Source organism: Drosophila guanche, unplaced genomic scaffold (assembly GCF_900245975.1).
Source record: "Drosophila guanche unplaced genomic scaffold, DGUA_6, whole genome shotgun sequence".
Taxonomy (NCBI): domain Eukaryota; kingdom Metazoa; phylum Arthropoda; class Insecta; order Diptera; family Drosophilidae; genus Drosophila; species Drosophila guanche.
The window spans coordinates 3,173,493-3,198,101 of NW_022995743.1; the positions used below are offsets into that span (position 1 = coordinate 3,173,493).

Genomic DNA, 24,609 nt, shown 5'->3' on the forward strand with positions numbered 1-24,609 from the left:
TAAATTATTTTAAACCATTTTGTTTTAGTGCTAATTATTCCCATATACATACTGACTAGGTACCGGGTATAAAAGTTGTGCCGCGTACGAAGCGCCTCACGTCTCTAATCGTTTGTTATAACTTTTGTTCATCAGATCCTCCACGAATGTAAAAGACCATGCTCATCGCATTGATCTCTTTGTCTATCCCCAAATCTGGATTGGATTCCACTACACAAAAGATTCCACTCACAATATTTACGTACATATGTAAAAACGAAATAAAATGAAAACTAATTACAAATGATTTTACCACTTTATTTGAGTGCTAATTATTCCACTTGTCGGTAGATCAGTTTCGGCTTCCAAAAATAAATTATATTTCTCTGAAATGCTCCTAAATGTAATGTTTTTGCTCAATTAATTAATAATACTGCCATGTTATTTCGATTGCGGTCCGTGTGATGTCCGGAAAACCTAATTAAATGTGTGTCAAATGTGTTGGCTGCATTATGCAGCTGAAGCCCTGGAGAGGGGCTTCTCTATTTGCATATTTTGTGGCTGAGTTTATACAAATGAAATTTCGATACTTGCGAGGACACTAAACCAGCCAAGCCAAGCCCCGCCCATCAGTTGCGCCACTCAATCATTGTCTATTGTCATTTGCCGATGGGCATTGCAGTGATATTGATTTTATGTACACATGTAAGCTGAAAATGAAACCCCAAATGGACACTCATTTGCCCTCAAATTCATTGCTAGACCATGCTACGATATTGCTGGGGGATTTGCGGGAAACGTGACCTTAAAATACAATGCAAGTGTGTAGCCAGTATAAGCATGTGCGCCATTGCTTGTCTGTGTCACCTGTCGGGTGGGTGAATTTTTCTGGCTTGCCGTACATCGCTGTACATACATACATACATAATGTTCGCATCTTTACATACTAAGTACCATGTTGGTCAGTTGCAATGTGTCTGTAACATTCCAACGGCTTCGGAAAGAAGCAGAAGGCAGAAGGTAACCGTTCAGATTGATAAATGCCATGGAAGGTATAATAAATGTAGATATGTATGTACATACATACATATTTATGTACATGTAGGAATGTATGTATGAAGGCAATGAATAACAAGATCCAACTCTCTCTCCCTTATCCATTTCATCCCACTCCTCAATCACCCATTCCCCCAATCCATTTGTCTTTGCATTGTGCAGGTCGCAAAACATACACATACATATGTACATATATGTATGGACAACGAGACAAAGGAGAAGGGAAACAGCTGCTGCATTGAGAGAGTTGCACATGCGCAGAGAGACATAAAAACGCAACAAAATCTGATAACAAAAGCCGGAATAACAACAAAGCAACAGCTGGAATAAGGAAGGAGAGAAGAGCAGCGTACAGTACCTGAATGAAAAGTACACATGCACGGCCACATGCCAATCAGAAATGTTAGCAACAGCAATCTCTCTTAAATGGGTGCTCTTAAAGGTAGCACTTGACACGAAAAGCTCTTATTTTATCTCTCTGCTTGCGGTAGCGCACGAAGCTCTCTTAAGCTAGAAAGCTCTCTCTTTGCTCACGAACGGCATATACACCGTATAAATTCTTGATACCGGCCAACTGGCACGTTATATTCGTTATTCGCCCCCATCCGAGTGGCAGTGTATTTTCTTCATACTATTATTTGAGTCGAGCGGTTGCGCTGCGTTACACTTGTAACTATTATTTGAACGCGAATAAGCGTATGATGGTTCCGCAGTCTCAGTTGCAGTTGCATCTATCTACCTACCGTGAACTTAATCACTCGAAATATATGTTTTGTGCGTAAAAATACAACACACATCTATAAATAACAACAAACGCCTGAGAAAAACCAATCAAATATTTCAAGAAACCAAAAGGCAAAAAGTGAAACTTGTGCGTGCGTTTTGTGCCGCTAAAATGTGAACAACAAATAGCAGTGCAAAAATTGTTTAAAAGTTAACAGAATAAATACTCCGTACAAAGATCCCGCTGGCCACTGAAACTGAACCAAACACCCAGGTCTAATTGGATTTGGTGCGCAAATTGTAAAATATCCGACAGCAGCAACAACAAAACCAAAGCGCAACCTGTAGCTTTGGCTTTGATTTTGGCTTTGGCTTTGACTTTGCATTTTGGATTTGCCTTTTGTGTATGCTGTGAGGAGCGTAAGGCGGAAGCCAATTGAACCCGAACAAATGCAATTGTTTCAAACATAAAGCTGCAGGCACTTACCAGCGTTGAGCCGCGCTTTTACCTGTTCAACAACTAATCAACCGTTAAAAAAAGGAGAAACAAAAGTCAGCCTACTACAGCTAGCAGCCAGCAGCAACAAAATGTGGTGGTGCATTGTTAACCTGCCAAACGGCACACAACAGGCCGTCAAGTGGGATCCAAAAGCGAATGGACAGGAGTGCCTAGAGAAGGTGAGTGAATGCCACGAAAAGTGGCAGAAGTTTACAGCATAAAATATTTGCGAAAATATTTATGCTCCAGATTGTTAGTAAGAAAAAGGACCAAAAGGAGTGCTAAAAGAATTTCTTAGATATGTTTCCCAGTGTTTGCAGACGCTTAATAAATCATCTAACCATTGGACCAGTGTCGCTAGGTCATGATCTTCACATAATTCTTCACCATCTTCACTTAAATATTACAACAGATCCTCTGAGGGCTGCCCATTACTATCGCAAATGATGTCATTTTTCTCTAATCGTGCCGCAGAGTGCATGATGCAAGATGTAGGAGCAGCATTGTGATCATGGAGTGGTGTTCAGTTGGCAAACACTCGTTAGGGCTGAGAACGACAGTTATCAAATGGGCGGATGTTAGCACACCTTTAGCCACTAATTAGCTCTCGTCTCGTAAATTATTTCATTTATTATCTAATACAGATTACGAAGCGTGCAAGCATTTCTCGACAGCTTAGAATTTTCTCATTTCATTTGAAAGATTGCATTTTTAAGGCGGGTCGGGGCCAAGGCCTTTAAACATTAATCAAAAAAAGTTATTTTAAAATGTTAATTTAATGGCACTCCGGATTCGTTTTCGTTTTGTGTTATTTAAGCACTCGATTCAATCTCAAAATACAATTAAATTTAATGTCAGAAGGGGGGACTGGACCCCATCCCAAGGGGGGGCGTCAGCAAAGCTTATCAACCGCTTCAGGAAAGTAGAGTGAAGAGTGAAGAGTGACAGGTAGAGAAAGAGAGAGAGAGAGAGCAAGTGTTTTCGTGTTTGCAAAGCTCTCTCCCCTTATCAGCGCTCTCGGGGGGCCATGGCTAATTTTGTTGTTTATTAGTTTTTTGCGCTAATTCATTTGAAATGCCGAATTGTTGCGGTCACTGGCAGGTGCTGCTGCTGCTGCTGCCGTCCGCTGGCCCACCCATGAAGGTTCAGCTCCCTTATCGACTCGACAATAAGGTTCGAGGTTGGTTTCGAGCAGTAAACAACAAGAAGGGAAAAGAAAAAGCAAAGCCAAAGGCAAAGTACACAGGCACAGGGTACACCGCAGGCACAGTGCAAGCTCCCTTGGGGGCCACACAGACAGACTGACTGAAAGGTGGCAAAAAGTGAGCTCTAAATGTTCACATTTAATCCAAGTAGAAGATGGTTTAACTGTCTTGTTCGATTATAGATTGGCCTTAGAGCTTGTGGCTATATATGGGGTTGACATTGATCCGTGGGTTCGTGCGGTTCTCGGGTTCAATGTACAAGTGGGGCAGCACTTGAGCGACGGTTAGCGCAAACACTTGAGGCGGCTGCTTCTGTGTTCTGTTACTCGGGGCACCATAAATGCCACTCCAACTATCCACCTCCCCCCACCGCACTCTACACTTTCTACAGAGAAAGATTAAAGCCAATTTGGCAATTCGCCCTTGTTTTGCCAGGCCAATTAAGTCTTTGGCTTTTGTGGCTCTGTGTCTCTGTGTCTGTGCAATCTAATCGGGGCCAAGAACTTATCAAATCCAGCCACACACACAAACACACACACACACACAGACACACAGACATGCATTAATATTCATGTGTATTTGTCCCAGTTGGCATTCTCCATTCCCCATTCTTACTTATCTTCCTGCCAAGAAAAGAAATGTACAAAAACGAAAGACAACAACAGAAAGTATGTTTTATTGTCGGGGGTTTTATCTTATCAACTTTAACAGCTCTAAACTGAGGGTTAACATTTCCAGCAACAACTGAAATTGTGCCACAGAATGGGCCGTAAATAATGCATTACAAGAAGGAGGACTTAGGATTTTGATACACCCAAGTGGAGCGGGGTAATTGAAGTACAATTAGTTGTACAGTTCTGGGAAACCTTTCAACTAATTGCCAGAATCCATAAGCCAAGTAATCGCTGTTCGCGGTTTCATTTCATTACTCTGATTGACATTGAACCAAAGACACAAACAAAAGCCACTCCCCACCCTGCAGTTCAATGTCCAATAAACAAACAAACACTATCTGTGGATGGAATGGGATGGGATGGGATGGGTTTAGCTGGCATAAATATATTTATAGAAATTGAATACAAATCGCACTCGTCCCCCACGATTTGTCATCACTTGATGTCATTATTAATCCAATTGATTGTGCGTCAGTCTAATCTACAAACTGACTATTCCAAGTCCAATTTGAATGACTTGAGACAGAGAGACAGAGAGCGATTCCTTATCACAGTTTGTGGCACGAATGACGCAATTCTTGTAACCGATAAGCCGCCAGTGTCCAAATCGTGAATCAGAGCACCACAGCCTTGGGTATTCTCTATAAATAACGAATAAGTAATAATTAATTAATTAATACCTCTGGCAAATGGACACTTATCAGTCACATGGCAACCCCTTGAGCTGCTTGCAGTCCTCTGAGGCAGTGAAGGGCAGCGGGAAGCCGTTGTCAGGGCTCAAAGATAATCGCTGTGTTGGGGTGTAAATGAACTGTACATGATAAGCAAAGTTTACATAACTTTCTTGCCTGGGCTGCCTTATCGCCTTGGCTAATGAACCCCAAGCCAATCCGCGAGTCCAGCCCCAGCGACGGATTGCACATTTTAATTACAAGTTTTGCGAAAGCTCGAACAAGAGCAACAAAGTTTCAGAAATCGCATTTCAGAAAAGTTTCCTTGCGCTGACATCAGGGCCAAGCAAGACCAGAGCCAGAGCCAGGGCTTCAGGGCTTCAGGGCTTAGGGCTTCCGGGCTTAGGGCTCAGACGCTACGCTTTCGACGAGTTTGCATGTCAAAGTAGAATTACTTTTTCTTTCTTTCGTTTTTTTTGTTTTGTTGCGCTGGCCCCGATTTAACAATTGTGTCCCGTTTACAGTTCGTATTCGTACTCGTATATGCAGATGTCTAACTGCATGTGGCATGCGACATGCGGCATGTGGGTGTGTGAGGCTCACTCAGAGCAGGCAATTTTCATTTGCAACTGCCAAACTCTGGTAATACTCATGTCGGAATCGCTTAAGGAGCTCCTTCGGTTTATAAGCAAAGTACACCCTGTATTTGCGGGGCAGATGTGCTCAGACACACTGTGAGAGAGGCATTTGCACAGTGAATGTTTAGTGCAACAGTTATTATCCTCAGAACTACTCGTAATTGCTTTGCCAATTGCTGTTTACTAACACGATTCTCTGCTCGTAGTTGGTAGTTGGTAGAATTGTTGTCGTCAGAGCCAAGTTTTGCTGAGTGCTCCTCCTGCTGCTGCTCTCAAGTTGTTGACTGTTTCAGTTTGTTGATTTCGGTCTGGAGACCGTTGGAGTGGGCCCTTCTTCCGTATTGACATTTCGAGCATGTTCCAGCCAACTGTTCTCTCACATGACAAAGTCCAAAAGCGGGCCAAAAGAGGGAAAATTCCACTCCCGTTGCTTGGTCACGTTTATGGTTAATCATTTGCTTTGGGGGCTGGCAGATCTAACGTTCGATTCCAGCGATGATGCACTGCGAACAGTTTCTTCCTATGACTTGAGTATTTTCTGCACTTTTTGCCACCGTACTGTTACGACTCTCTGGGTATGACGTCAACAGCCCTTGTGGTGGGTCTGTGATTCTTTATCGGATTGCCTGTCTGCCTGCCTGCCTGCCTGTCAGACAGCGAGTGACCTTATTAATACTCCAGAAACACGACATTTTACACATACAAATATCTTCAGCTTTAAGAGGCACCTACAGTATCTGATTACAAGGGATTCCAAACGCTGCAAATAATTATATTTGCCAGCGCACACTTTGTAGCTGGTGCAGCTGCGGGTAAGCCCCACAAAAGGTTGGCAAGGAACAGGAGGCCAGAGGGGCATCTTGGATGATGAGTTCCTTCAACACGCTTCAAGTGAACGGTGTGGGTGTGGGTGTGGGTGTGGCTGTTGGGGGGCTGACTACAAGCCAGCGGCGGATTCTGCTCAAGTGTGCAGCTTGCAACAATTGAAAAGATGGCAACGAGGCAAGTTCTGTGCTGTGGCCGGGCAGGCATGGGGGGGGGGGGGGCGAGATTTGATGAGGCAGCTCAAGTGGCAGCTGCAGCCGGCTGAATAGTAGACCGAAGACGCGGGGCTGAGGCTGGGGTAGCAGGTCAAGTGCAGCAGCCGCTGGCCAATTTGCTTGTCATTGCCTCATGCCATGACAAAAGGCCAATTCAACAGACTGCGAGGCAGCAGCTAGCAGGTGAAAGGCAGAAATGTGTTCCAAAGATAAGTATTTTTTGCCCAAATTCTATATCTACGTATCTAAGCAGCTGTAGCTGTGTATCTATCTATAAAGTATCTGCGTATAATTGGCAAGCGAGAGAGAGAGAGAGAAAGCAGCAGCGACTGTCCGGGGACACTCTCTCATAATTTTTTGCGTCTCTTTGCGCCGCTTTTTTCTGCTTTTTTATCACCTTTCTGTGATAAGCAGCGTGGAAATATCTGATAATGCGCCGTGTCAACAACATAAAAACAGAACCAGAACCAGAGACAGAGACAGACACAGACACAGAGTGGCAGCAGCAAAGAGGTAGAATGAGAATGTGAAGGCGAAGCAGTGGGAAAAAAGAGCAATCAGAAGCTGAAACAGAAACAGAGACAGATATGCGAAGAAGATAACCAAAGACAGAGACAGATATCAGCCGCTATCGAAGCGTAAAGTGATAAATAAGCTAAAATGATTTTGTTTTCAACATTCTTAATTTCTGTGCTTTTTTTTTGTATTACTATTTTTATTTTTTGTATGCCTAAAACGCAATTTCAGTTGTGGTTTTTTGTGTGTTTGTTTTGTTTCTGCTCCGCTCCAAACACAGATGTAGGAAATTGAAATTTCCCCCTTTTGTTCTGTGTGTGTGTTTTGTTGTTTAAGTTTTTTATTTACTTGCAGCAACAGTTTTTAAAGTTTGGTAATATTAAGCATACGCCCTGTTTGGGCCTTGGCCTAAATGGCATTGGAACTGCCACTGCCACTGGCAGATGGATCTTCCGGCCCAGGGAGTTTCATCCACAAGTTATACAAAAAGAATGAGATACATGCATAAATGTATCTGTATCTGTATCTGTATCTGTGTATCTGCTGGCTGGCTGCTTGGTCTGTCTTTTCTCCATTTTGCCCAGCCCCAAATGTAAAACGCAAAAAGGCACCAAACGAGACTTTACCTATTTGTTGTCAAGTTTCATTTTGTTATTTGTATTTATTTTATGTCCCCATACATGCATATTGTATCTGTGCATCTGTGTGTCTGCATTGGTATGCTCCGCTTCTGCTGGGCCTCTGCCTCTGCCCGCGCTGTGATTTTGTTGCAGTCAACAGTTATGTTATTAACAATTTAAGCAAATAGCCAAAAAGTTAAATACAGATTTATTTAAGGCGAGGCCATGTGGCATTTTTCGCACACGTTTCGCTTCCACCTTTTCTGTGTGCCAATAAATCTCTTTCTGGTTTTTTGTTTGTTCTTTTGGGGCCATGCCATGCCCTACAACAACGCAATTCAGTTTTGTTTTAATGTGATTTAAATGCAAAATGTAGCTAGCAGAAGAAACTAATAAATACTTTGCCACCTGGCCATTAAACACACAAAAATATTGAGCAGTTCTTATCCTAGTTAATCTTTATTAATAACATAATAAGCGCCACTCTAAAGAATAGTGTGACAAAAATATTTACTGATTTGCTTGCACGCATCTGCTGTACATTTTTAAAGTTAAAACAAGCTGACACAATGACTTTACACAATGTAAATGACATTTACGACTGCATATACCATAAAGCTTATATAATAGATTCCCCTTTTTTGTTCCATTATTCGCATGGGATCGTATTTTACACACTTTCGGTTCCAAAGTTCCCTCTGTCTCTCGGTCTGCCTGTCTTCTGTTGTGCTCTCCCACCGGAAAACAATTGGACGCATAGGGGCAAGCAATGTTATTCCGAACAAAGACATACATTTGCAGTGTTGCTGTTGGTATTGTTTAATTGTTGTTTACCGTTTAATTAGTCCAGCCCTGGCCACACACGTACACACACTCTGTGTCTGCTCTCCGTCCCTGACTCATCGAAGGGGGGGGTTCATAAAAAAGCTTGGCGGGTGTCCACAAATAACGAAAACAACAACCACAGAGCTCAACGACCATCAACCCCACTCGGATATCGCCTTCATTAGCATTGATTGCAGTTGGCAATAAAATGCAGTCCACATAAAATATGCACAGAGATTTTGTTCCATTTCATATTGTCGCCAGATACTTGACCAAATTATTGTTATGCTGCATAGAATTTATTTGCACTTATTTATGCCATTTTTATGCAAATCGATGCGAGTGCTGGCATTCCTATTTCGTATTTCTTTCGATATCTTTCTCTCTCTCTCTCTCTCTCTTTGGGTGCTTTGTTTTCTGCAGCAAGGCACAAATTAATTTTCCAAGCAATTAAATTCAAACTGAAATCCGAAACACACTGCTGCTGCTGCTGCTGCTAGACCTGGAGCCCATCTACAATCTACTCCAATGACATTTGCCAATTTCGAAATTAATTGGTACAGTTCTCTCTCTCTCTCTCTCTCTCTCTCTCTCTCTTTTACACAAACAAACACACACACAGACAATGCCAATGCATGCCTGCATTTACCGCTGGGCTCCCTGAGGGATGCAGGGCAGGGGACTGACTGCCTTCAGTTTTATGTCGCTTTGGGTGCAGTTCGGGCGTTTATCATGTGCGCTGGACATCGCCTCCTCCTGCGTGTTTTGTGCGTGTTCGTGTGCGTGTGCTGCGGCTGCGGCTGGTTGTCCTGTGTCAAAAATTGCAGAAGAAGCCGCAGGCAAATGGCAGCCAGGGTTGCCTTAGTTATGAATGCACAACCGATCCAATTGTGATTGCTGCCGTAGGAGCAGCTGCTAATTGGCTACACAATCGATTGCAGACAAACGGAGGCTCCACTTTCAGGGTCACGAGTGAAGGAGGAGAATGTAAGCTTACGGCTACCTGGCAACCCTGGTGACCCTGTGCCCAGTGTGTGTGTGTGTGGCATGTGGCATGTGGCATGTGTGTGTGCTCTTGTGTGTTGAGGTTTGTGGAGTTTGCTGGAGCCTGTCAGCTGCTGCTGCTGCTGCTGCTGGTCGGACGCTCTGTTGGCAGCCTCACCCAAGGCTGTGTTGTGCGTGCGCGCGCCAGCCTGTCTGCGTCCTCGCTTCACTCCACTCCTCCTCGCTTAGCCCACACTTTCACGCGCGTCCTTGCCAACCCAATTTATGTTTACACCGTGTGCTGGCAACACGCCCGCAAATCTATCTGGAAAATGGCTACCCCGAAGCTCTTAGTCCAAAGCGAAGAAGTCGAGGCGCGCCCAATCAAAAGGAAATTATTTTCGCGTGCCAAAGCACACACACACACACAGCCACAGCCACACGACCACGCAATAAAAAAAGAAGCAATAAAGAGTACACAAGAGGAAACTATAAAAGAATTGAGTGGGTGAGCGCGAGAGAGAGTGGGAGTGGGGGAGAGGGAGAGGGAGAGGGAGAATAGCAGGAGGAGCTGCACGAAACGAAGTGAATTCTCGACTCTGCTGGAAATCCACTCCTCTCATATCGATTTGATGGTTAAAGCCAAACTAATTGTGCAACTGTGTTTGTTTGTACTCTGTGTGTGTGTTGGCCAAGCCATCAGCCATCCAGTGGCTAATTGGAGATGGCAACTATATGGATACGTTTACTGAGTGGAGAATGGGGAATGGAATGGTGATGGGGATGGGGATAGAGCTAATCCACACAAACGACAGGCTGGCAACGGAAAGATGCGCTCTCAAAGTAGAAAGGGAAAGCATAAAGATAAAGCGAGGAAGAGACAGAGACTGAGAGCGGGAGAGAGGGAGACGGAGCGAGAGTGGGAGCTGCTTTTAAGCCAACACTTAATGCAATTACCGTTAGCTGAAGCCATTGCTCCCCGCCCCACATACACTGAAAGTGTAGCAGAAGATTTCACAGAGCGCTTCGCTCCCCATTCCCACAGCGCTTATCGCTCTCTTGCCCTTCAAATGATCTTTTCGTTTCTCTCTTTGATGCAAGAGAGTCTCAGCGCAAGCTGCGACACACTCCAACCCCCGTTTTCTCGCGGTGTTTGGCGCTTGAAATGCTTTTATGACAATGCAGAAATCGTGCCTGCACATGGCAATGACAAAATTTGTAGTAAAATCAATGTGGCAAGCTGAAGGGTGGGCAGGGGGGTGTGCCAAACTAAATGATAATGTCATTTGCTAAGCAGGCGGACCAGCACTTTCCTACTGCACCACGACACTCAGCGGCAACCAGCCCCTCCTCCTCCCCCTTCTAGTGCTATCTATTGTTTCCATGGTTTTTGCATAATATCCTTGAACTGCTTTTCCCGTTGCTTGTAGAAAAATGTGGTTAAAAGTAAAGCGGAAGGCAGAGGGGCAGATGGGCAGAGCGGCGGCGGCGAAGGATGGGTAGCAAAAACCATAGAAACCTGAATGCACAACAACTGAGCGGAAATATGGCTATAGCCAAAACGCCTCACGGCCCAACCCTGAGCCTCCCACCAACACCAACAAAGCTTACTCTGGGCCAAGCAAACACGGCTTAGAACAATATTAAACAATACAGAAAAAAAATACTAAAATATTTTTACCAGGAAAAGGTTTGCACAGAAAAAGAAACGGAAAAAGGTGTGGGTTGGGGTAAGAGGGAGCTGAGAGCCAAGCGCGAGAACAATAAATTGCGTGAAAATGCAACCGAAAAAAATAAGGAAAAGAGAAAGAAGTGAGTGAGAGCGAGAGAGAGAGAGAGAGTGAGAGAGAGTGGGTGCGGGGAAAAACAAACGTAAAACCGAAACCACAAAGCTGTGGGAATGCATTGAATGCCTTTCCATTGTATTTCGAATATATGTATGCACATAGTTCCCCCATAAAAGCCGACAAAACCACCTCGAAGAGCCCCCTACCCATTTCCGTACACCCTTCCCCACACAGCTAACCCCGTGCCATGCTGAGTGCCATTTTGATGTGTCTCTAATGGCAAAGCTTTTGTTTCTCCATCGTATTCGTCTTTTTATTCTTTACCCACATGTTGCCCCCGCCCCCGCCCTCTGTCCACTGTCCTCGTGGCCCCCTGACAGAGTCCTGTGTGGCTTTCACTATTATTTTCTTTGGCCTTTCTCTCAGCCACATGTTTGCGGCTAGCGCGGGGGTTAGTCGGCGGGGTAGCTACAGGCCTTGTAGAACAAAGAAAGGCAATAAAAGCTCATACAGAAAATGTAATGGGGAAATGAAATCACATATTGAGAGGAGTCTATAAATCCGATCAGGAAAGGAAAAGCCAATCCCCCCAGTCCCATTCCAAAATTACATGTGAAATTGGGGAATAATTTCAATCTGCAAAGGATAATGCCAGGGGGGGGGGGGGGGGGGGGCTAATTCTATTAATGTGTAGCATCATCCGGCTATCAGATATGGCAGGATAATGCAATTACTTATGGCCACTGTACAATAAATCGAATCAGAAATCAAATGAAGCAACATAAAGTCAAGAGGGACTGTACATAAATAATATGTAAGTATGTACATGCCATGTATGTAAATATGTAAATATATCTGCCTGAAAGTAAAGGTAAATCTTGGCAGCGTGCTCACACACCGTTTTGCCATTAATCCACTCATAAAGTTTTCATCTCCTAAACGGATTTCCTCGACAAATTTAATTGAATTTCACGAACCAATTTAAATTTCAATTTATTGTTCATTTTCAAAAGCCCCTACCTCTCCACACAGCACTCTCGACACGAGTCGGCTCTTAATTAAATGTGATTTTTCCACTGCCCCAAAAGACGTTCGTACGTACAATGAATGTCCTGCGGCTGCGGCTGGCATATCCTGTTTGCATTGTTTGAAGCTTTTCCACTCAGCCGGCACTTGCCGCGCGAATAATCGCCTTTTAATTAAGCCTCTTTAAGGGGGGGGACACTCTCTCTCTCTCTCTCTCTCTCGGCCTTGACAAATATTCATTTTGGCTTTTCCAAAAGGAAACACTTTAAGCGGATCTTCATCGTCTGCACTTCTTCGATCCAATATGGATTTATGGCAATAAATATTGCTCTGAAAACTCTCGTAGAAATTAATTAATGGGCAAACTTTTGCTGTTGGGATTTCTGGGAAAATTCTTCGAATATTCCTGATTGCCTTTGGCACCGCAATTATGACAATTTCTTGTATTTTAATTGAGATTTAGTGGCAATATTAATTGCTTGGGGCAACAGCAAGTTATTGTATAATTAATTATTGCCTTAAGCTAATCAAATGATTTAATGTTTTGCATTTGATTTGCATTTCTCTGTTGCATTTCCACATGTCATTCGCGGCAATTATTGAGTACATTTTATTTCCATTTGTAGGTGTAATAAAAGTTTGCAGTTTTAAATAATTTATTGCGGAATAATCACAGCGGAGCGGAATCCCACAATCATTTATTTATAATCTGAGAGCTGCAGTCTCGGACATATGGCAAAGTCCCCACAGAATACACATTTCTACCTCCAGCGACCCATATATAGTGCACACCTCGTACCGACTTGTCCCTGGCATGCAAAAGGCATTTTCCGCTACTAAATTGCTACCAAAGAAAATTCTACAATTTTAACGAAGTGAAAATTGCCATTTGGCATATGGTGGGAGCGGGGTGTGGGGTGTGGGGCTGGTGGGTGGGTTCCGCAATCAAATGTCCATCAAAGCTGTTGAGCCAGCACCCACACCCCATCAGGAGGGTAGATATGTAGGTGGGTGGATTTCTTGGAGCGAGTACCAGCAGGCCAAGGATCATTAACAGCAATGACCAAAAGAAAAGAAACATTAAGGTTGGGTAAAAGTAAAAGCCAAGAGCGTTCAAGGAGCGTTTCGTTTTGTTGTTGTTGTTGTTAGGTTAAGCCTGTCACGCGCGATTTCCGATATGGCCCATCCTATTCGCGCCAAAAACGAAACCGAAACGGGCTCAAGGCCGAATGCAATTTACAATTACAATAAATGAGGTTAGGCACGGCAGGCAGGGCAGTCCGTTAGTTGCAGGACATGTCAGGACACGACACACACCAATCCTTGGGCAATTTTCAGCTGTGCGCCTCAGGAAACTGAAATGATATATTATTATGTATTTGGCCCAACATCCATTTGCATATCAAATGCCAAAGCGAAATTATCAAGTGCAAACATGGAATGGCTGCAGGGGGCTTCTTTGGCTTGGGCTGTGTCTGTGTGTTGTTGGCCAAAAAGAAAATCAATACAAGGCAGACAGAGGCAGAGACAAGGACCTGGCGGCGGCGGCAGCACCTCCACAGCCACCTGGCAACAGGCACGTGTCTGTCTCTCTGTCTGCCATATAAAAGCGGATACATTTTTCACCGATACACAGATGCACGGATACACCGTGTAGGTGTGTCTGTGTGTTTGTATTTGATAACTTAATTGAAATACGTTGGAGAACGGCCAAGCCAAGTCGTTGTTTGGGTAGCAAAGAAGCTGGAAACTCGGTTTGCCTTGCCTGCCGGATTTATGGGTAAACAAGTTCAGTGCCAGAGCCCATAAAGGGGGCTGTCTATATATGTATGTATGTATATTGCAGCGGGGATATTTGTGGGCATGCGGGCGTGTTACTGAACGGATAAATCATCCAAGAGGAGCCCGGACTCGGGAGGAGCAGCTGCAGCGGCAGCGGTGTACTTTCGCTTTATATAAACTTTGCCCGAGGCCTCGAACCCCAAAAAACAGATTTTCCGATATCTTTTTTGTACAAGTATTTTGGAATTGCTCTACCAAGCCCTTTTCCCCAACAACAGACACCATCCGGCACTTGGGCGGTTGCCACTTCCTTTGTGGCCTGCCGCATAATGCCGCCACTGATTATGCACCCTTTTTCCTCACACACACACACACAGACACACACACAGGAAATCCTTTCTAAGTAGGAGCAATTTTTGTTTGTATTATTACTTTTCCTTCGCTGGGAATTTTAAACATTTCCGAGAGATAAAATCTCGACAATTGTCCAAGTTCTTGGCTGAGTGGAGCAGAGACCATGACCTCTGATTTACAAGTTCCTTTCGGCCAGATGACTCACCGCACACACACAAACACACACAGAGACAGCGAGGAGTCCCACAGAATAGACATAGAAATGAACTACAATATGCAGCTCCTCCAGCAAACAGCAAAATTTCGTCATCTCTACATGCCACAACATTCCAGGCCATGTCACATTTCGTATACGACTAGTGTTCCTCTCCTCTCCACTCTCTCTCTCTCTCTCTCTTCGGTCTAAATGTGTGCACTTGACATTCTTCTCGCAAAGTTTTCGCTCTCTCTGCCGCTGCTGATTGTTTGTTGTTGTCACCCCAGTAAAAGTTTTGCTCTTTCATTTAGACAAAAAAAAAAAAAAAAAAACTAACCCAAAATGTAATTTATCAACTTGCAAATGTGATTCCAATGATGGAGAATTGTATGGCAAGCAGATGGAACTCCAGCGGGGATTTTCACTTTAAACTTGGGCCAAACTATTTAGTCAAAACTTTTATTGAGTTTAATGGAAATTTGTGTAGGAACAGATCGGTCGAATGGCAAATTTCCAGCCAGATTTTAACGCAACTCTGCAGCTCTGTGTGCGGCTGGGCACTTAATAAAATTGAATGCACTCGCGCAGGGATTGCAATAATTTAAGTACTTAAATGTGGCACGCAAAATCAACCCACAATCTGTGGTTCTCGGCTCTGGCATCACGTCCTGGCAATTGGGAATGCGACATGCTAATTAGGGCCAGGCTCCCACCGACCCCCCGTGCCACACTCTCTCATAACTTAATGCATTTGCATGCATATTTCGACTGCTGCTGCTGCTGCTGCTGTTGCTGTTGCTGTTTTGCTGTTACTTTTGTTAAGGGCTTGTTCGTGGCGCTGCAGTCAACTCCAAGCGGGTTGGGCAGGATGAGGCACGATTCAGTGTAGTGGAATCGAGTGTAAGGGCGGCAGGGCGAGACCACTCCCCTGCGGCTTTTCCGCATTTTCGCGCAACGCATGCGAAAAAAAGTGGCAGCCACTGAAAATGACGCATACTTAACGAGAGAGCCAACAAACAGCAGCAGCAATAAGTAAGGCAAAAAACACACACAAAAAAGAAAAAGCCGAGAGAAAAACGAGAAAAATTATGGCAACTGGCATGGCAGGGCAGGGCGGCAGGACATTCTTGCTTACACACAAACAAATGCCCTGATTTTATTTATATGGAGCACATGCATACAAATATCAGCATAATTTTCATTTAAGACTTTGCTGCAGCCTCCCGCCACCCGCCGCAACCCCCGCCCACTTGCACTTGGCTCTGACTTTTGGCGCCCGTTGACGCAATCCGTCGTCGAGCTGTGCCAAAAGTCACGTACAACAGCAGCAACAGCAGCAGCAGCAGCAGCAGCATTTTCATTAATAATGCAGGAAGAAGGCCACACTGGATCACTCAACAAATTGGGGACAGACACCCATAATTGCGCGAAAAACAAAAACAAAACAAAGACAGCAGCAAAAATGAGCAAAGAAAGAGAGTTTTATTACTGCTGCTGTTGCGCCATTAACTTTGCTCTCCCCCAATGAACCGCAATTAAATGTCAACCGCAAATGAAACAAACGGGGCATAAAAGGCAGCTTTCTCTTACGTGCGGAGAGGGTGCAAGAGGAGGCAGCGTGGTGCGGGAGGGGATCAGCTTGGAAAGAGAGCAAGACAGATGCTCGTCACAAGGAAGGTGTCAATCAGCTTTCTCTTGAATTGGAACAAAGAAAGACAGGTAGAGGAGGCAGTGTGGAAGCATAAGAGAAAGATCAGTTCAAGGACAAAGGCAGCACGGGGCTTATTGGCAGGTAAAAGCTGCAGCGCTCAAGGACAGAGAGCTAGGACATAGACAGAGAGAGAGAGAACGAAATACTAGGCAGAATGGGAAGCCAAGCAAGGACACATTTAACATTTAATAAATTATTTATATATAACTGCAACATTGATTAACTTTATTTTTGCGCCCCCAAAGCCATTGCTCAAGCTATTATTGCACTTTTCGCGTGCACTTTGAATGCATTTGTATGCGTTTTCGTATTCGTCTTGCTGCTTGTTTTTAGCTTTTAGTTGTTTCTAGCATTTGTTTCGTTTCTGCTGTACGATTTATGGCCAACGATCAAAGTCCAATGTGCACTCGGTCGCAGTCGCTGCTGCCGACTCTGCTGCTGCTGCTGGCATTCCCTAGGCCTGCTGCAGAAATTAAATGCACTGCACACACTCACACACAGAGATAGAATGAGAGAGAGAGAGCGAGAGGGGCGAGCTTTACTTCCCATTCGAAGTACACACAAAAAGTTAATTTGCAGCTATTTTCACATTATGCCCTGGGACAAGGTATACTGGCTTGGAGCAGCTGTTTGCAACACCCAAAGAAGCTTCACATTTGCATATACAGATAACTGCTCAGATGTGTAGAATACATAACTGGAATGTAGGGTATCAACCGCTTCGACACGAAAGCTAGCTGACACTTCAATCACATTTAATTGTAGCTGTAAGATTATTGAGATTAGAAAATTGATTAGTAACGAGTTAGCAACTATTTAGTTTATATTGAAAGTGAAATTGGATTTTGTGTCGCTCAACATTGTGTCAGATGTCATTGTGCTGAAGGTCGAGTCGCTTCCAGCTGAAGGTCACGAGAGCTGCATTTAGTAGTTCATAGTAGGATGGGAATTAAAACGGGCAACGCGACTGATAAGGGCATTGCACATTGGCACTACATTCAATTATTGGCAGTTGCGCCTTCTTTTTGCTTGCAATTTCTAAATGCCAAATGTGTAATAATTTTATGCTGATGCAAAAGCAAGGAAACAAAACTGAAAATTCGTTTTGCTTTACGAAAGCTTTTAAACGATTATCTGCCTTTGCTGTATCCATAGACATATTTACTAATGTCAACTATAACTCGAGATTTCCCTATGCAAATTCTTTTAACAGTATTTTTAATTTTGCATGCCTTCACCATTTTAAATGTTCTCTCTCTTCACTTCCCGCACGGCATCATATCGATCTTCGACCTTCGGATATTCCGTGATTATACACCCAGATGCCTTTCCAGAGTCTGCTTTAATGAAATTGCACTTGCGGTCGCTTTTCGCTTTCCATATTTAAAGTAAATATTCCTTTCCAGCTCAGCTCCGTCCAATGCCTCCCTCATCTTTCGCTTCTTTTGCTTCGCACTCGCGTTGATTGCCCATTCGCACGTCAGCAATTAACAGTTATAGCAACTATTGAGCGCGACTTGCAGGGAGTGGTCTCGAAGGAGGGGGGATGAGATTCAGAGCGGGCTCCTGACAGGTTGATAAAGACGGAGTTGACTTAAAAGTTTCCGTTGCACAGGAAAGAAAGGTGGCACACCTGGCCAACACGTGCTCTTCGTCTCCGCGCATAAGTAATTAAGTGCAATTTATGGCCAGTATCCGTGTGCGCGTTCCGTCATTAATTTCCATGCATTGAACCTGTTTCAGCACAGCCAGAAGAGCCCATCCCTGCCCATTCGCCCACATACAAGTGCATTCTCATTCCCAACAAATTGTGTTCGTTCTGCATCTCTGTCTGCCTATACCTCTGCCACCCGCTCATTCTTGCTCTCTCTCTCTTTCTCTGTGTCTCTTGGAGTCTACCTAGTTCCCAGCCTCGGGGCTGATCACTCGACAAGCGCATGGTCTGCCACCAGCAACAAAAACTTTAACAAGTTCTAACCATTTATGGGTGAGAGAGGTGGTGAATGAGAATGGGGAAAGATATGTCATTCTTTCCGTCTATCTGTCTATTCGTTTCGTTTACATTGTAGATCGAGTCGCAGGCCTCGCAGAAGATTCGTAGGAAGGCATTCATTTCGCTCTCTCTATGGTAAACATTCATATTGCATTTCTCTTTTAATTCATACAAGAGATCGATCTCTTGATCCCGATGTATTCTCTTTCAGCACGTGGGCTCCTATTAATCAATTAATAAGCAGAATTAACTTTTCAATTTGATAAGCAAAACGTTTACCGCACATGTATGTACGTACATATGTAAATTGTAAGAGCGTCTTTTTTCAACATCTCTCTCTCTCTCTCTCTCTCTTGCCCTGTCGGTCAACAAAAGCTTGTGCGGAGTTCAGAGTACAAAGTCCAAAACGGCGGCTTGTGACGTCAGAAATTCAATACAGTTTCGACTTGGGGCCTGGCATTAAATACAGCAACAAGCACTGCTGCGATCAAACAGCAAAGAGCAATGACAATTATAGCAGCAACAAAATGCAAAGAGACAACCAACCAACACCAACACCAGCAAACAAGCATCGAGAGCAACATCACAACAAAAGCACTTACGAGGCGAGTGCCAGTCCAAAGTCCAAACGGCATTTCGAAGACTCGGGTCCAAAGTCCACTGCAAGAGACACTGGTCGGGTTTTCTGCTGCTAGTCATAGCCACAGCCCCCCCCTTGTCTTCCCCTCCCTCGGCTTCATCAAAACATGTGGACCACCATTCCCCTCACTCCCTGCCATGCCAATACTTGTCTTTCGTTTGTTTGTAAAAGAGCAAAAAGCAATATGATGCGAAGCTCTTTTGTTTTTCTTTCTGTCTCCCACTTGTTTTCGTGTCGCTCGTTATGTTTACCTTAGTCAAAGCGCTCTCTCTTAATCTGTTTGGCTCTCTTAAGAAGCGCGTCTTCAAGCGAAGCAACAGCAGCTTGTGTCTACAGCTGTTACATTCGGTTTGTGTAATTTTACATGATTCTACTTCGATTTTACGACCTGCCCAAATTATAGGCCTTAACAGCAAATAATCTGTTGATGCTATTGGTATTACGAAAGACATTAGGTCGTTTAATCAGAAGCGGGGGTACTAAACTTTTGCCATCTGCCTATTTGCTTGGTGGCTTGTGCTTGGCTTGTGCCTTAGTGGGAATTACGAAAGTTTCGGTTATGTCAAGCTTCGCTGCCCGGCTTAATTCGCCTTTGTTGTTATTTGCTGTTTTGGCTTCACAAAATACAAAATAAATTTGTTCACGATTCGTGCTCGGATTCGCGTTGCTTTTGCATTTGTGTTTCATTTAATTTTAGCAAAATAATCCACAAAAATGGACTTTGCACTTGACAGCAGCAGACCAGGGCAGTGCCAGAGACAGAGACAGAGACAGCGACAGCGAAGCTCTTTTATATTTTTGCGGTGAATTCACATGGCATATTCCTACAAGGTGAACCATTCCCACATATCTCTCCCTCTCTCATAGGTCAGGCACAGACACACGAGCAATGCCCCCCACCCTGGAATGTTAGACAACTGTTGCCACGTTTTGCTCTCAACAAAAAAATAATTCAAAATAAAGCAAAAACATATTCCCATGAGGCAGAGAACTTGTTTGAATATGTTTCCTAATTGGAATCAAATGTTCCAACCATTTGCGTGGCATTTAAGCTTCAGTTCAAGTCTCTCATGTTTGCTTTCGATTTAATGCAGAAATAAATGTGAATATTTGAAGAGCCTTATAAATAACAGCTGTGCCGGAAACTTGCCTAGGGAAATATTGTCTACCCATCTTCAATGTCCAAATTAACCTCAAATGAATTCCATGCCAAGTCACTGCATTCTCTCATTAAATTGAAACCCAATTTCGCTGCGACATTCTATCCAAATGAATGCACCGATGAGTGGGGCAAATCCACTGGAAGCAAGCAAAACCACTCAGGGCAAACGATGCCGGACTAATTAAGACGCCGAAATGTCGTCGACAGTTTGCGGTTTTCCAAGCAGCAGCGGGAGGGTTGCTGAAAGCATTGATGGTGCCGCCGGATGAGATTCCAATTCCAAGCCGAACGCAATTAATTAATCAAGTACATGGATCAATTTACATGCCACTCGCACTGTGGGGGGTAGCTGTGGCAACTTGGTAACGGTTGTTAGGCAGTGTGCATCGGCGACAAGAGACAACTCTCGAGATGTTCATCTTCAAATCGAGGCGGCAGCTGTGGCTGCGCCGGAAGTTGTCAGCCCCCCAAGGATGGCCCATTCTATTGGATTGGATTGGGAACGACAGAGTGGAGAGTGGAGAGTGGATAGTGGTAGTGTCTGTGTGCGCATCAAATGAATACTCTTGCCCGCACAGAGGTACATAAATCTGTCGCAAGACTTTAATGTTTCTAATTATTTACACTTATATTTTTAACGATTCAACTTCTTTACTGTTACATTTTCCAAGTGGAAAAGAACAATTTCAAGCGCGCCAAACAGTATGCAAATAATATTTCAGCCAGCAACGAGATGGAAATTCCGTAAATTCCCAATTAAAAAATTATATTAAATAGCTAATAAACGGATGCCAAACACTGTAGAAATATTCATACATACATTTATTCATTCTCTTATGCGGAATTTATGTATTCTTGCGGTTCTTTTTTTGCCACTAATGAGAATGCCGGAAGCAGAAGGGCAGGAGAGAGCAGAGAGCAAGATAAATTGTTGCGAGCGCGTTGATGCGTGAGCAACTTGTTGCCTTGACTGCCACAGATACACAGACACATTTACTTGCACACATTTATGCGTGTAGGTGTCTGCCTCATTATGCAAAGTGCTGCAGGAGGGTGGAACCACAAGTAGCTGTAGGTGGAAGTTCTGCGTCTGTTGGGACGTTGGGAGTCTCGCAGAACAAACAAAATTCATCTTTTGCTCGTAATTTTGTTTTGACATTTCGGAATTTCATTTTGGCGGTGGGGGTAAGAGGCAAGCAATGCAACATCGTCATCGTGTTCATGCTCACACACAAACAACATCCTTATGGCTGGCTGGCTGACTGCTGTTGCCATCGCCATTCCCAATGATGACACGCTCGTTGCATAAGCAAATATTTCAAGGGAGAGACTCAGGCCGCCCAATGCCACCCCCAATGGCAATTCAACCGCAACGGCACACCCACTGCTGTCATTCCCCTCCACTGGTGGTTGTTGCTGCTGTTGATGATGTTCCTTCCTGACAGGCCGCCTCGCGACTGTCAGGACATGCTTTGGCTCGGGAGGAGCCGTCCGTATGCCGTTGACAGGTCCCAGCAGCTTGAATTGATAAGCCGCTGATCCAGAATAGATTGGAACGCGACGCCCCTTCGTTTAAGCTTTTACTTAAATTTCCAATCCTCGCCAACCACTGACGAACTCTCTTTTGTGTGTCTGCTTGCAGGTCTGCCTCGCCTTGAACATCATCTGCGAGATGGAATACTTTGGCCTCGAACACTGGACGCCCAACCAGAAGGAGACGCAGACGCGTCAGTGGATCAATCTGCGGAATCGCCTGTCCTGCGACAGCGGCAGCAGCGGCAGTGGCATTCAACTGATGCTGGCGCTGCGCGTCAAGTTCTGGGTGCCCGTGCACTTCATCCTGCAGGAGAGTGTGCGCAATCTGTTCTACATGCAGGCACGTCGCGACCTGCTGGAGGGACGACTCTCCGCCAGCGACTGGAGCAATGCGGCCAAGCTGGCGGCGCTGCTCTGCCAGGCGGACGGACTGCGCTTCAATGAGGCGGCGCTGAGGGCCGACTGTCCCATGAGGATGCGCCGGGAGTTGGCGCAGCAGCAGCTGCAGCAGCAGCAGGCACAGCAGCAGCGGCACGAGCAGCAGCGGAAGGAGAAGGAGCACGTGCTGAGCTTCAAGAAGCGTCGCCTGTCCAAGCAAAAGTCCATGGAGCACATTGAGAACTGTGCCCTGCCGCTGGCCGCGACCAGCTGCAGCCTGCAGCCCTCACCCTCCACCTCCACCTCCGCCAACACATCCCACACCTGCTCCTCCCACACCCACTCCAACTCCAGCTCCAGCAGCCCCAGCAACAGCAGCAGCCAGACAGGACTCGACGAGCGTCTGGCCAGCAATCCCCTGCGCATGTACGAGGAGTACGTGTTCCTGCCCAGCCACGAGACCAGCGGCGATGCGGCCTCTGTGCCGGAGCCACCGGCGGACTACCTCAGGCAGATTGCCACGGAGCACGGCAAGCTGGCCAAGCTGCAGATGAGTCCCAAGTCGGCCAAGTACTGGCTGCTGCAGTCCATCCAGGATCTGCCCGGCTATGGGGAGGAGCTCTTCAGCGGCGTCACCACCAACGAGAGTGCCACACGCTGCGACATTGCTGTGGGCGCCCATGGCATCACCGTCTGTCGTGGGGGTGAGAAACAAAGGTGAGTGCCCGCTGGCTAATGTCCGATCAGTGGAACATCCAAAACTAATTGCCGCTCCTCCTGTAGCATCCCCTTTGGCGCCATTGCAGCCGCCAAGTCGCTGAGGCGCACCTTCAAGCTGGAGTATGTGGACGATCACAATGATCGCAAGGAGCTGGAGATTAAGCTGCCCAAGCAGCCAATTGCCGCTGGCCTCTACCGCTCGATAACCGAGCGCCACGCCTTCTACGTGTGCGACAAGGTGCGCGGCGTGGTGACGAATCAATTTACGAGGGATCTCAAGGGCACCATTGCCTCCATGTTCAAGGAGGACACGGAGCTGGGCAAGCGCTATGTCTTCGACATTCAGCACACGTGCCGCGAGGTGCACGATCAGGCGCGCAGGATTCTGCATGAGCGCGGCGGCGATGCCGCTGTTCGGGCTGAGGCGGCTGATGGTGCTGTTGCTGCCGCTGCCGCTGCCGCAACTGCCGTTGGTGCTGGGGCGGGCAGCAGTTGTGGCGCTGGTGGCGGCTCCATGGCCGGCAAGATAGATTTGGCCATACGCGAGAAGGAGGCGCGTGAGGCGGCGATTGAGCGCTGCGTGGACACGCGCATATCCGAGGCGATGCAGTGCAAAATCTGCATGGATCGCGCCATCAACACAGTGTTCAATCCGTGCTGTCACGTGATTGCCTGTGCCCAGTGTGCCGCCAGGTGGGTCGACCATTCCCACAGGGCCCCCAGGAAGTGTTTTGCTAATCATTCTCTCCTCGTTACAGGTGCAGCAACTGTCCCAATTGCCGGGTAAAGATCACCAGCGTGGTCAAAATCTATCTGCCACCGGAGCTGCGCACCAGCCAGTCGGAGTGCGTCAGTGGCGGCAGCAACACCACCAACAGCCACAGTCAAAGCCAAAGCGAAGTGTCCCAAGAGGCAGAGCTGCAGCTGGAGGAGATCTCAGTGGCGACAGCGACAGCGACAGCGACAGCTGGCGGATCGGCTGCACCTGTGGCAGGTGTGGCTGAGCCTGGTGGCGGTCAGGCCAAGGTGACAACGGCCGCCTAGAATTGGTTGTGCTCGCTGCTGTTCCGGCTGATGGAATGGATGTGCGTGCCGATTGTCTGAGAATCATCCAATGACCATCCACTAAGACCATAATCTAGAGGGAACAACAAATCAAAATCAAAATCAAAATCAAAAATCAAAAATCCCACAACCAAAAAAGCGAATCAACAAACCCCGAAGGGGCAAGAACAGAAGTGGGAGAAACTCTGTCAGAGAACAATCTTAGCTATGTATCTTTACTCAAGTATTCTATGGACATAAGTAAACTGAAAGTTGTAACTCTTAACTGTAAACTGTAGGCCATAGCTTTAGGAATCGATCTGTATACCTGTCTGTTTTAGCCTGTAGAAACTCTATAAGGAAAAGTGCTATTTAAAACTCGTCTAAGACTTCAAATGCCTCTATGCCCTATGCCTAGAATAACTGCAGATTGTTTCATATACACCCCTAAGTATACCATATACTAATGAACGATCGTTATAGATCAGCGATACCTTTTACCTTTATATGATATATAGATATAGATGTCTAATCGCTACTTACATCGGTTACTTACTAATGCCTAGACATTTTAGTATTTTCCCCAAACGAACCATCCCCCCACCCCAAATCCAAACCATACACCCACAGCAAACCCAATCCAATGAATTCCCAAATTCTCATGCATGAAAACCATACCTTATGTAGGGCATATTCTGAGTGTTGTGTCTGTGTGTGTATATAGGACAAGCGTACAATAATCGCAAATCTAAGGAGCAAACAAGAAATACTAGTACTAAGTACCTGCAACAACAACAACAACAACAACAAACCGGCAATCTAAACGGAATCAAAAAACAAACAAAAATAC

General features: G+C 45.4%; 1 protein-coding gene across 1 annotated transcript; it reads left to right on the top strand.

The window, feature by feature from the left end:
- The first annotated feature begins 1,632 nt into the window (after positions 1-1,632).
- On the top strand, positions 1,633-24,548 carry LOC117591269 (E3 ubiquitin-protein ligase MYLIP). Its single transcript, XM_034284469.1, has 4 exons — positions 1,633-2,436; positions 21,724-22,712; positions 22,779-23,408; positions 23,474-24,548. The coding sequence occupies exons 1-4, from the start codon at positions 2,347-2,349 to the stop codon at positions 23,757-23,759; spliced, it is 1,995 nt and encodes a 664-aa protein (XP_034140360.1). The 5' UTR covers positions 1,633-2,346; the 3' UTR covers positions 23,760-24,548.
- Positions 24,549-24,609: the final 61 nt, after the last annotated feature.

Excerpts from the sequence above, each read along its gene's own strand:
- LOC117591269 (XM_034284469.1), top strand. The coding sequence starts at position 2,347 with ATGTGGTGGTGCATTGTTAACCTGCCAAACGGCACACAACAGGCCGTC. Across the intron at positions 22,713-22,778 it reads CGTGGGGGTGAGAAACAAAG|CATCCCCTTTGGCGCCATTG; the intron begins GTGAGTGCCCGC and ends CTCCTCCTGTAG. Across the intron at positions 23,409-23,473 it reads TGTGCCCAGTGTGCCGCCAG|GTGCAGCAACTGTCCCAATT; the intron begins GTGGGTCGACCA and ends TCCTCGTTACAG.